We start from the raw sequence: 12,328 nt of genomic DNA, 5'->3' as shown, positions 1-12,328 counted from the left end.
GTATAATCAATGACTTTGTAAGAGGACAAGACTAGATGTGGCAGTAGAATTTAGCAGGAGGTAGATGAGAAGAAGAAGGGGCTATTTAGCAGTGACAGGGAGAACTTAGGAGCCTTGTGTCATAAATGACAACAGGCATAGCTACTCAAGCAGATAGTGGTGGTACAATCCTCAGTCTAATTTGGGAGTAGCATCCAGGAAACTGTCAGCTTATCAGTTACTAGCATGGGGAAGAGTTGTAAAATTGCCATATTGTTTACTTTTTACATGCTTAAGGAACATCAGAAGGGAAGCAGGAAGTAGGCTTTGGTAAAGACTAGAGAATGGGAGAATAAAGGGTAAGTCATCTTTGAGACAGCCTGAGGTGTAGGGGAAAAAGCCACTTATACTTGCCTTGTCATTGTACCTGTGGTCTATCTCAACTGACAGCTGTGCCTATTTTAATTTTGAAATTCAGCTGTTCTTTTGCCAGTCTTGACACAACATTTTAGGCATTTTGAGGAGCATGACTCAATACTCTCCAAAGGCCAAACCACTTCTGCATTCTATTCAATTAGTAGTGCTCTGCTTCCTGATGTACTGGATATTCTAGGACCAAGATGCAAGATTAAGACCACAGGCAATTTGAGGAGGTAGGAATTCCAGCCAAGAAATCAGCAAAAAACACTAGAGACCACATGAGAGGCCTCAGGGACAAAGGGAAGGAGATTTAAAAACATAACTGCCAAAGTCTGACTTAATCTAAAAGAGCCTATTGATTAGATAGCTCCATTCCTTCCATTAACAAGCATGACTCAAATGTTTGTAACCTATTCTGGTTTGCTACAATGCTAGGAACCTCAAGAGGGAGAGAGAAACGGGGAGAGGGTATAAGCAAACTCTACAAGAACCTTGAGAAATAAATATTAAATTATCTTTAGGAATCAGGTGCTAGGAGAGGTGATCTGAGGAAAGTAACTTTTAGCATCAATTTATTCACTAATTACTATTGAAGTGTACATCTTGCAGACTCCAACTTTTGCACTAAATAATGGTGATTTTATTAACTTTTTTTTTCTCACAAAATACAAAGCTTTGCACCACATTATAGTAGAGTTCTTGCATGAGAAAATCCTAAGATTTTCACTGGGACATGATTTATAGGCTGTTGATTTTAAACACAGTCTTAAAATTAGTGATATTAAACAAAACTGTCATGTCAAAGTATGTCAACCTTGTATATATCATGCAGATTATTGCTTAGAACTTGCATAAACTTTTTAAGATGGCATACATACAAATAAAGTATACAAACATTTCAAACTTTTAAGTGAAATACCTAAAGACATTTATTTTCCATCCATAAAATGCACAACCAGAAAGCAAAGTAAAGAATATTAAGTTGCTGTTTTAATTGCTAATCAATCTGAGTAACATTGAATTATAAATTGACTGGTCTTATGTTTTGTAAATAAAACAGAATGTCTTCAGCTTTGTGGATCTAAATTCGAAGGTGTGTTTTCAAAATGCTAAGTGTATTTTGAAAGACTTCCAAAGAATAATTAAGATAAAAATCTTTACATCAATTAAATGTTAATGTTATATATTTTCAGAAAAAAAAGTATACATCACAGTAGCTATCACATTTATTGCAGATTTAAAGTAGCTTTCTCAAATAAAGTCCATAATGTCTGAAAGTAATCATTACAAATACTAATAATTACAAAAAAAAAACCCATAACATACCCTACTACAAGTTAGTAAGAAGTTATTATCTATGCAGAAAATCCTTAAGTAAAAAGTAGGCATAATCATACCAGTAGCAAACCAGGCAAGAAACAAACAAATACATGGTACATAACATTTTATTTACAGCTATATTTTCAGGCTTCATTAACCAAGAAGCAAATAACCCTAATGCACACTTAATTACAGAAATTACATAAAGATAGAAAGAAAAATATGTAGTTGATGCTTAACGAGTTTTCAGGCAGATATAGTGTAGTTAAATGAGATAACATCTTTGAGATTTAGAAATCTTTCTCATTGTTTTTGGTCTTAAGTATAGGGCCTGATATCAAAACTATCTACTGGCCAGAATAAATCAGTGTAAACATTTTCAATGCAAACAAACCAATCTTTAATAGCTGCCTTCAGTTCTTAACTGCTATTCAAATTATCTTCTAAATGAAGGTCCACTTCATCACAGCAAGTAATGGCTGTTTAAAGTATGGGCTAGAAAGAGATAGGCCTCAAGTCCTTGGGTGTTATACTTTGGAAAACACTCTGAGTAATCTATATGCTGGTAAGGTTGTTTTTAAAAGAAACATTACCATATTACCATGACTAAGTTTTCTCTAAGGAGCCCTGGTGACACAACAGTTAAGCACTCCGCTGCTAACCAAAAGATTGGCAGTTCGAATCCACCCACTGGCTCTGTGGGAGGAAGACCTGGCAATCTGCTCCCGTAAAGATTACAATCTAAGAAACCCTATGCGGAAGTTGTACTCTGTCACATGGGGGTTGCTATGAGTTGGAATAACTCAACGGTACCCAACAACAAAGTTGGCTCTGTTAAAGAACAGGACTCTAAAACAATGTTGTCACAGGCCAGAGCTTCCTCTTACAACAGAGCTCCCTTAGTTCCTCCCCTCTCTTGCCATGGGGTCTAAGGAAGAGCATTTAAATAACTTACATGCCTACAACAAATCCTCAGCTGAAACATATTATAAAGCACTTACTGCAAAACCACTTGAAAAATACATGTCACTTATGTTTTGCCATAAAACCATAATATTATGACTACCTTTGCTGCATGTTATAAACAGGTATTAGTGACCAAATGCTTGCTTCCCCTAGCCTCCTAATAACTGTTTGTTTGATCTCTACTTAAACGTACTACAATGCTTTTTTCCAATGAAAACACATACTTGTAAACTTAAATTTGTCGCAATAGACTGCGAAGCGTATGGGTGTACAGGGGTCTCAAAAGTTGACATAGAAAGGTGTTGGAGTGAGGGGTGCTGATGAAGTCCTTGGGGTGTTGTTGAAGAGATGGAAGGACTGAAAGGATTCATAGAGAAAGTGTCCTAGATCCAGGGAGGATTTTAAGGGAAAGCAGTCGCCGTGTGTCTTCCAACTCCAGGTCTGGCAGGCTTTTCACGCGTCAGAACTCACTTTCAGTAGCTTTAACGTGTTTGTCATCAGCCCGCTGTGGTTAAGGCTGGCAAGGTGTTGTGTCCAGGGTCTCTTGACACAGGAAGGTCTCACTGCTGTGCTGGCCCATACCTGCTGGGAAACACTATGCCACTCTTCTGAGGACACTGCATGAGTTTACTTCTTATGGTATTCAGAACACACAAAAATATATAGTCTCCCGTGAATTATAACAGATGACGTCATCAACTGCTTGGACTTGTCAATTTCATTGAACAGGCTAAGCCACTTAAACCACTCAAATTGAAATGCATATTTATATGTTTGGAGTTAAGGGCAACCTAGAAACTGAAATTTGTTCAAACATTTATTTAATAGAGTCTTTTGGAACATGTTTATTTCCCTTACAAAGGAAACAGAAGAAACGTGTATTACAGCAATACCTCCCTCTCTGTCTCCATGAGAACACGTTTCTACACGCATGTTAACAGTAAATCTGGCTCTCTCATCTGTGAAGAACTGTTCTCCAAATGCCCAGTGCACCTCAGAGTACAATTTAAAAACACATACTTTAGCAAAAATTTGATTTGACTCAAATGGATTATTAAAACTCAGAAAAGAATTTGACTCAAATACCTATAAACTAGGCGGTTTTTACAACTAGACCTTAAAGGCATTATTGGGTCATCCCAATATCAAAGTGTATATCAAAGGGACCTTTAGGGATGGTAAAACGTAACTATTATTTCTCTTAACATAGGACTAGTCCATGAAATAACAAAATTCTCTTAACATAGGAGTGGACCATGAAATAATAAAATTCAGTTTCAACTTACTACCAGGTATCAAAGCATAATTTAAGCAGGAATTAATTTTTTTTGCACTCATATGTAAGTCCATTTTTAGCTTTAAATAAATGCAAAAAATCCTCATTAAAAAGATTTTAGATACAAGAATTCAAAGTTTATCAACTCAAGCTCATAATTTTTAAATTCTCTCAAATAAAATATTTAATGCAGAATCTATGATCTTGCATGCTTAGTTGATCTTCATACATTTTTAAAGTTTCGTAAGAATTTTTATTTTCTAGAATAGTGCACATTCATAGAGCATCTTTATAATTAAAGGTTGTCATTAATCTTTTTCTACAAAAATAGTTGCTTAAAAATTTATACCAATTTGCTTTTATTTTCTATAAATATGTTAACAAAGTTGTTGAGTATCAGAATGCCGAATAGAATCATTTAAATTAATTCATGTAGCCAAAATACTAAAATTTCTAGCAAAAGTTCGTCGTTTATAAATGAAAAGTTCATCATTTAACAAGTGACATGTTCTGTCATTAACTATTTGTACCTTACATAGGTGGATACAATCAGAGAAAAGCAAAGTATACAGCTCCTGTAAAGATCTGACTTCAAATAGCACTGCAGTTTGTATTATCTTTTCCATTTATGTCTGTTGTGATGAGGAAATATGTAGAATCAACTTTTGGATATTGAATCTGGATGTTGAATTAGATGTCACACAGCCAGCATAAAATATGGCTTGTTTACTAAGAGAATAACAAATATTAGATCAAAACTTTGATATTCGAAATGCACTTATTTTGTGAGCGACTATCCCAATGAAAGGTAATGTCAATGAAAGTAAAAATAAAGTTTAAACATGACACAGCAAGTATAAAAACTAAAACTGCTATATGTAGGTCCAATACAGTTTTTATATTATCTTCATTTTGATTATGAGTTTAAAATACGTTTTCAGAACAATAGAAATATCACGTCAAAAGTATTTATCCTAAGATTTATGTCTTTCCAAAGGAATGAATGTCCAAAATAGTTTTATAATATAAATGGTTTCCTTTTAAAAAGCCATTATTCTTGCAAAAGAGCAAGAACAAGATAAAATCACTTGCTTTCCTACCCTGTCTAACCAACAAATACATATTCAAGTGCCTATGATGTGGAAGGCACTAAATTTAGTAATAAATTATTGATGTAGTATTAGTAGCTTAAAGAACAAATGACTATATTTCATATTACTTTAAGACTTTCAAAAAGAAGTGTACCTGTATAAGCCAATCAATCACATTTTATCATTTACTTAGACTGAGATTTCAATTCTTTTCTTTAAATGTTCTAAGCTCTATCTGCACTGGAAAATCAAATCAAATAAAAAGTCTTGATTATATTAGGCCAGCCTCCCTTCCTCATCATAACATGAACAAGTGAGTTAAACATTCTCCTTCAAATTGAGAAACTGAATGGATTAGATCTTTTGGGTTGGGTTCAATTAAGTTTAAGTATTCACCACTGTTGAATTAATTCTTTTTTTCTTAGGTAAGAATAATTATTACAGTCAAGTACTTGAGAAAAATAAAGGCAATAATAGCTAAATATATGATTCTATGTTTGGGTTGCAAGAACCAAAGCAAAAGCAAATATGCACACACACATACATACACACAAACAAAAACAAAACAAAGCAAAAAAGAGTTACTAGGCACTTACATTAGCATAAGACAATAATACTGATAATCAGAATACCTGTGATTAAATTATCTTAAGCTAATTAAGCACATATGGGTGTAAACTGAATAAAACACAAACACTGATGTTTTTGTATGTTCGGTCTCATTAAGAAGGGACCTACCTTAGAAGCATGAGAAATCCACATTGTGTAAGACTTTAGTACTAATCATGTTAGTTTCTGAAATCGGGAGATTTTGCAAATAGAAATGCAGTCGATTCTCATTAATCACAACAGTTACATTCTGTGAAGTCACTGCAAACAGTGAATTAGTGAATACTAAATCATTGCTCCTAGAGGAATACAGGGTTAGTTTCCTGCAAGCCTCTGGTCATAACATTGTCTCAACTTATCAATACCTAACCTTGTTTTATGTGTGCTTCTGCCTAAAGACACATTAATATATTTTGTTGATTTATTAACATTTAACTAATAGCCAATAGCACTATAACTCATCCCTAAATGAAGCTTATCTAACACAATTATTTTCTCCTTAAGGCACATCATAGCCTTCTTGAGCTTAGAAACACTGGATAGCATTTCAGCTCTATGCTCAGGGGCCATTTTAAACAACAAAATCACCAAGAAAAAAACACAGAAATGCAAAAAAGAAACAAAAAAAAAAAAAAAAAAAAACATGGCAAAAGACTGTAAAGAAGGACACTTGTTTATTCTATGAGAGTTGAAACAAGAACGCAGAGGCCACAGCTGGGAATATGCATGATAGGCAATTCAAATTTTTTGCCACTGCGCATGTCAGTGAATAACTATGAAAGCGCGGCAATTATTGATTTTGGAGTTAAAAAAAAGTTGCTGTGGCGTCATCTCCAACTGACTGCAACCAACTGTGGATGTGTCAGAGTAGAACTGTGCTCCATAGGGTTTTCAATGGCTGATTTTTTGGAAGTAGACAGCCAGGACTTTCTTTTGTGGTGCCTCTGGGTGGACCTGAACCACCAACCTTTCGGTTAGCAGTCAAGGGCATTAACTGTTTGCACTACCCAGGGACTCTGATTTTGGGGTTACAAATAAATTTTAGCAAGTAGATGAACTCATGAATATAAAATCTGCGAAAATGAGGATTGACTGCAATATATTTTTTATAGAAAAAGTGCAAGGGAGGTAGCTAGGGACAGCAGTGTTAAAGCTTTTTTCTTAATGATTCCTCCTGTTAGCCTAAATGGTGATGTATCAACATGCATTCTGAGAAGTCATTCACCTGTTAAAGAGATTTATAGGATCGGTCTTAAGCCTTACTACATAATCAAAAGGCAATAATTTGACAAAATGCTAAAAAAAGAAATAAGAAAGTGGCATCTGAAAAAAAAAAATCTTAAAATACAGGAAGTGTTTATCATGAATAAGCAAAGTAAATATTCCCAAAATGAGTAAAATACATCATCATTAATAGATGATTGCATATCTGAAATGAAAAATACATTACTTCTAATAGCCTAAGAAAAATAACAATTCAACAATTTAGAAATCAAACTCTACACTGGTATCGACAGTCTTGGTAAGAAAGGAGTGCAGTAGAACAAAATGTTAAGAGCTATTTATAGATTTAAAAGCAGTTTCCATTCCTTCAACAAAATTAATGACATAAAACCAAGTGCACTGAATTATCATAGTCATCTTTTCAGAGAAAAATACCAGTGCAGGTTAACAGGTTTCTGAAAAGATTCACCACTATATTTATAAATTTTAATTTAAACTTACAAAGTAGAAGAAAGGCAGAAAAGAAATCTTGGAATAAAAAGTAAATTTTAGTTTTTCTTCTCTAAAGTTAAAAAAAAAAAAAGACACTGAAACCCTGAATAACACTTATAATTAATAAACACAAGAACATGCCAAGAATTCATCCTATCAGCAGATATAAATGCCGTTGTAATGAAGTTTGCTTATCAATATCCCACTTTTTAGTCAAGTTTTCCGTTTTGAAGATGACTTCTGGCTTTCTCTTGTCTGATTAGAGAGATGACTTTGATGCACCCCCTTGTAATTTTGATCATCCACATTACATTCATTATATCTAAAACCACACAACTACCGATCCAGGAACACTGCCTTAACAATCCAAGCCTGACGTAGGGTTCCGTTCCATACACAGAACACACGAAGTGATAAAAAGGAGGTATCACAACAATCCGTACGATGAAAAACACCACTGTCATGAGTACTCCATTGATGACGTTAGCTTTGGAAAACTTTGGATACTTCAGAGTTTCAAAGAACCATCTGGAAAAAAATTAAACACTGTATTCATTCTGCATCTCTGAGGATTAATAATTTAAATTTTAGTTTTTAAAATTCAGTGAACATCCCCCTGTGATCAGAAACTTGGCAAGGATGTCCTGTCTCACTAATTCTATTCAATATTGGACTTGAAGTCCTCGCTAGTGCAATAAGACAAGAAAAAGAAATAAAAGGTATATAGATTGAGAAGGAAGAAATAATACCATCTACATTTGCAGATGACATAATTGTATATGTGGAAACTGGAAAGAACCTACAAAACAGTAATAATAATATCCTGTAACTAACAGAAAGTATAGCAAGATTGCAGGATACAAAGTCAATACAGAAAAGTCGACTGCTTTCTTATACACAAGCAGTGAGCTTAGAAGTTGAAATTTAAAAAAATATCATTTACAACAACACCAAAAAATAATATACTCAGGTATAAATTTAATAAATTATATACAGGATCTACAATGCAAAAAACCATAAACACTGATGAAAAATCAAAGAAAGTCTAAATATACAAACAACAGATAAACGTTTTCATGGATTTGAAAAGTCAGTATTGTTAAAAAATGTCAATTCTCCTCAACTAGATCTACAGATTCAATGCAATCCCAAACAAAATCCCAGCAATATTTTTTTTAACATATTAAAAAAAACTGATTCTAAAATTTACATGGAAAGGCAAAGGACCCAGAAGAGCCAACACAATACTGGAAAAGAACAAAATTCTACCCACTTCCAAGACCTACTATAAAACTATTTTAATCAAGACAGCGTGGTAGTGGAGAAAGAACAGACAAATAGATCAGTGGAAATGAACAGTCTAGAAACAGACCCACACAATTATACTCAACTGATTTTTGACAAAGGAGTAAAGGCAATACAATGGAGAAAGATCAATCTAGTACTCTTTTTAATAAACAGTGCTAGAGAAATTGGATGTCCTTATGCAAAAAAGAAAAAAGAAAAAAAAAAAGAAAAAAGCAAGGTTGTGTCATCTACATAACAAAAACGAACCAAGGCATTGTTATGCTTCAGCCCATTGTTGTAGCCACTACCTCAATCCATCTCATTGAAGGTCTTTCTCTTTGTCGTTGACCTTCTACTTTACTAAGCATGATGTCCTTTTCCAGGGACTGATCCCTCCTGATAACATGCCCAAAGTATGCAAGACGTCGTCTTGCCATCCTTGCTTCTAAGGAGCATCCTGGTTGTACGTCTTCCAAGACAGATTTGTTTATTCTTTTGGCAGTCCATAGTATATTCAATATTCTTCCCCAAGACCATAATTCAAAGGCATCAATTCTTCTTCAGTCTTTCCCAGCTTTTGCATGCATATGAGGCAACTGAAAACACCATGGCTTTGGTCAGGCACACTTTAGTCCTTAAAGCGACATCTTTACTTTTTAACATTTGAAAGAGGTCTTTTGCAGCAGATTTGCCCAATGTAATGCGTCTTTTGATTTCTTGACTGCTGTTTCCATAGGTGTTGATTGTGGATCCAAGTAAAATGAAATCCTTGACAACATCAATCTTTTCTCTGTTTATCTTGATGTTGCTTGTTGGTCCAGTTGTGAGGATTTTTGTTTTCTTTATGTTAAGGTGTAATCCATACTGAAGGCTGTGGTCTTTCATTTTCATTAGTAAGCGCTTCAAGTCCTCTTCACTTTCAACAAGCAAGGCTGTGTCATCTGCATAACAGAGGTTGTTAATGCATCTTCTTCTGATCTTGATAGAGTCCAGCTTCTCAGATTATTTGCTCAGTATACAGATTGAACAGGTATGGTGAAAGGATACAACCCTGACACACACCTTTCCTGACTTTAAACCATGCAGTATCCCCTTGTTCGGTTCGAAGGACTGCCTTTTGATCTGTGTACAGGTTCCTCATGAGCACAATTAAGTGTTCTGAAATTCCCATTCTTCGCAATGCCATCCACAATTTGTTATGATCCACATAGTCATATGTATTTGCACAGTCAATAAAACACAGGTAAACATCTTTCTGGTATTCTCTGCTTTCAGCCAGGATCCATCCGACATCAGCAATAATATCCCTGGTTTCATGTCCTCTTCTGAATCCGGCTTGAATTTCTGGCAGTTCCTGTCGATACACTGCTGCAGCTGCTTTTGAATGATCTTCAGCAAAATTTTACTTGTATGTGATATTAATGATATTGTTTGATAACTTCTGCATTCTGTTGCATTGTCTTTCTTGGCAACAGGCATAAATATGGATCTCTTCCAGTCGGTTGTCCAGGTAGCTATCTTCCAAATTTCTTGGCATAGATGAGTGAGTACTTCCAGTGCTGCATCCGTTTGTTGAAACATCTCAACTGATATTCCATCAATCCCTGAAGCCTTGTTTTTCACCAATGCCTTCAGTGCGGGTTGGACTTCTTCCTTCAGTACCATCGGTTCCTGATCATATGCTACGTCCTGAAATGGTTGAGTGTCGATCAATTCTTTTTGGTATAATGGCTCTGTGTATTCCTTCCATCTTCCTTTGATGCTTCCTGCATTATTTAATATTCTTCCTATAGAATCCTTCAGTACTGCAACTTGAGGCTTGAATTTTTTCTTCAGTTCTTTCAGCTTGAGAAATGCTGAGCCTGTTCTTCCTTTTTGGTTTTCTATCTCCAGCTCTTTGCACATGTCATTATAATACTTTACTTTGTCTTCTCAAGCCACCCTTTGAAATCTTCTGTTCAGTTCTTTTACTTCATTTCTTCCTTTCGCTTTAGCTACTTGATGTTCAAGGGCAAGTTTTAGAGTCTCTTCTGACATTCATTTTGGTCTTTTCTTTCTTTCCTGTCTTTTTAATAACCTCTTGCTTTCTTCAAGTATGATGTCCTTGATGTCATTCCACAAGTGGTCTGGTCTTCGGTCATTAGTGTTCAATGCGTCAAATCTATTCTTGAGATAGTCTCTAAATTCAGGTGGGATATACTCAAGGTTGTACTTTGGCTCTCATGGAATTACTCTAATTTTCTTCAATTTCAACTTGAACTTGAATATTAGCAATTGATGGTCTGTTCTGCAGTCGGCACCTGGCCTTGTTCTGACTGATGATATTGAGCTTTTCCATTGCCTCTTTCCACAGATGTAGTCGATTTGATTCCTGTATATTTCATCTGTTGAGGTCCACGTATATAGTTGCTGTTTGTTGGTGAAAAAAGGTATTTACAATGAAGAAGTCATTGTTCTCGCAAAATTCTATCATGCTATCTCTGGCGTCATTTCTATCACCAAGGCCATATTTTCTAACTACCAATCCTTCTTTGTTTTCAGTTTTCACATTCCAGTCACCAGTAATTATCAGTGCATCCTGATTGCACGTTCAATCAATTTCAGACTGCAGAAGCTGGTAAAAATATTCAATTTCTTCATCTTTGGCCTTAGTGGTTGGTGCGTAAATTTGAATAACAGTCGTATTAACCGGTCTTCCTTGTAGGCATATGGATATTATCCTATCACTGACAGTGTGTACTTCAGGATAGATCTTGAAATGTTCTTTTTGACGATGAATGCAATGCCATTCCTCTTCAAGTTATCACTCCCGGCATAGTCTGTCAATTTGTCGTACTGTGGGGGCTTTCACATCGCGGTGATGCAGGAAGCTATGCCACCGATATTCAGATACAAGCTGGGTTACCCATGGTGGAGAGGTTTCAGCTGAGCTTCCAGACTAAGACAGACAAACAAAAAGGACACGGCAGTCTACTTTTGAAAAGAATTAGCCAGTGAAAACCTTATGAATAGCAGCGGAACATTGTCTGATATAGTGCCGGAAGATGAGCCCCCCAGGTTGGAAGGTACTCGAAAGACAACTGGGGAAGAGCTGCATCATTAAAGTGGAGTTGGCCTTAATGATGTGGATGGAGTCAAGCTTCCGGGACCTTCATTTGGTGATGTGGCACGACTCAAAATGAGAAGAAATAGCTGCATACATCCATTAATAACTGGAATGCAGAATGTACGAAGTATGATTTCAGGAAAATTGGAAATTGTCAAAAATGAAATGGAACATATAAACATCTATATCCTAGGCATTAGTGAGCTGAAATGGACTGGTATTGGCCATTCTGAATCGGACAAACACTTGGTCTACTATGCTGGGAATGACAACAACAGGGACAATATGTAGGTGGAAAATAAGCACATGAAAAGATGCTCAGCACTCCTTGAGATATCGCCTTGAAATACGCTTTAAACCTTGAACCAAAACTATCCCAAGGTCACCTTTTAGTGAAATAACAGATTGGCACACGAAATCTATTACCCTTGAGTATCGGGCTCCATTAAAAAAAAATCTATATGAGAACAAAAGGTGAACAATTACTCTAAAGCAAAGATGAAAAGACAAGGGGTCAGGGAAACTAGAGTACTGGAAACAGAACAACTAGAACACAAT

The 12,328-nt window shown here is 35.5% G+C and overlaps 1 protein-coding gene across 1 annotated transcript in view; it reads right to left on the bottom strand.

The window, feature by feature from the left end:
* Nucleotides 1-7,584: 7,584 nt before the first annotated feature.
* The window catches only part of LOC101359815 (transmembrane protein 56-like), a 52,752-nt gene continuing 48,008 nt past the window's right edge, over nucleotides 7,585-12,328 (bottom strand). Inside the window, exon 8 of the mRNA XM_023733349.1 lies at nucleotides 7,585-7,905. Coding sequence (XP_023589117.1) covers nucleotides 7,587-7,905 — 319 coding nt within the window. The 3' untranslated portion in view covers nucleotides 7,585-7,586. The remainder of the gene's footprint in view (nucleotides 7,906-12,328) is intronic.

The sequence above is a fragment of the Trichechus manatus genome, unplaced genomic scaffold, assembly GCF_000243295.1.
Source record: "Trichechus manatus latirostris isolate Lorelei unplaced genomic scaffold, TriManLat1.0 scaffold00058, whole genome shotgun sequence".
NCBI lineage: Eukaryota > Metazoa > Chordata > Mammalia > Sirenia > Trichechidae > Trichechus > Trichechus manatus.
This window is presented reverse-complemented; position numbering and strand designations above follow the sequence as displayed.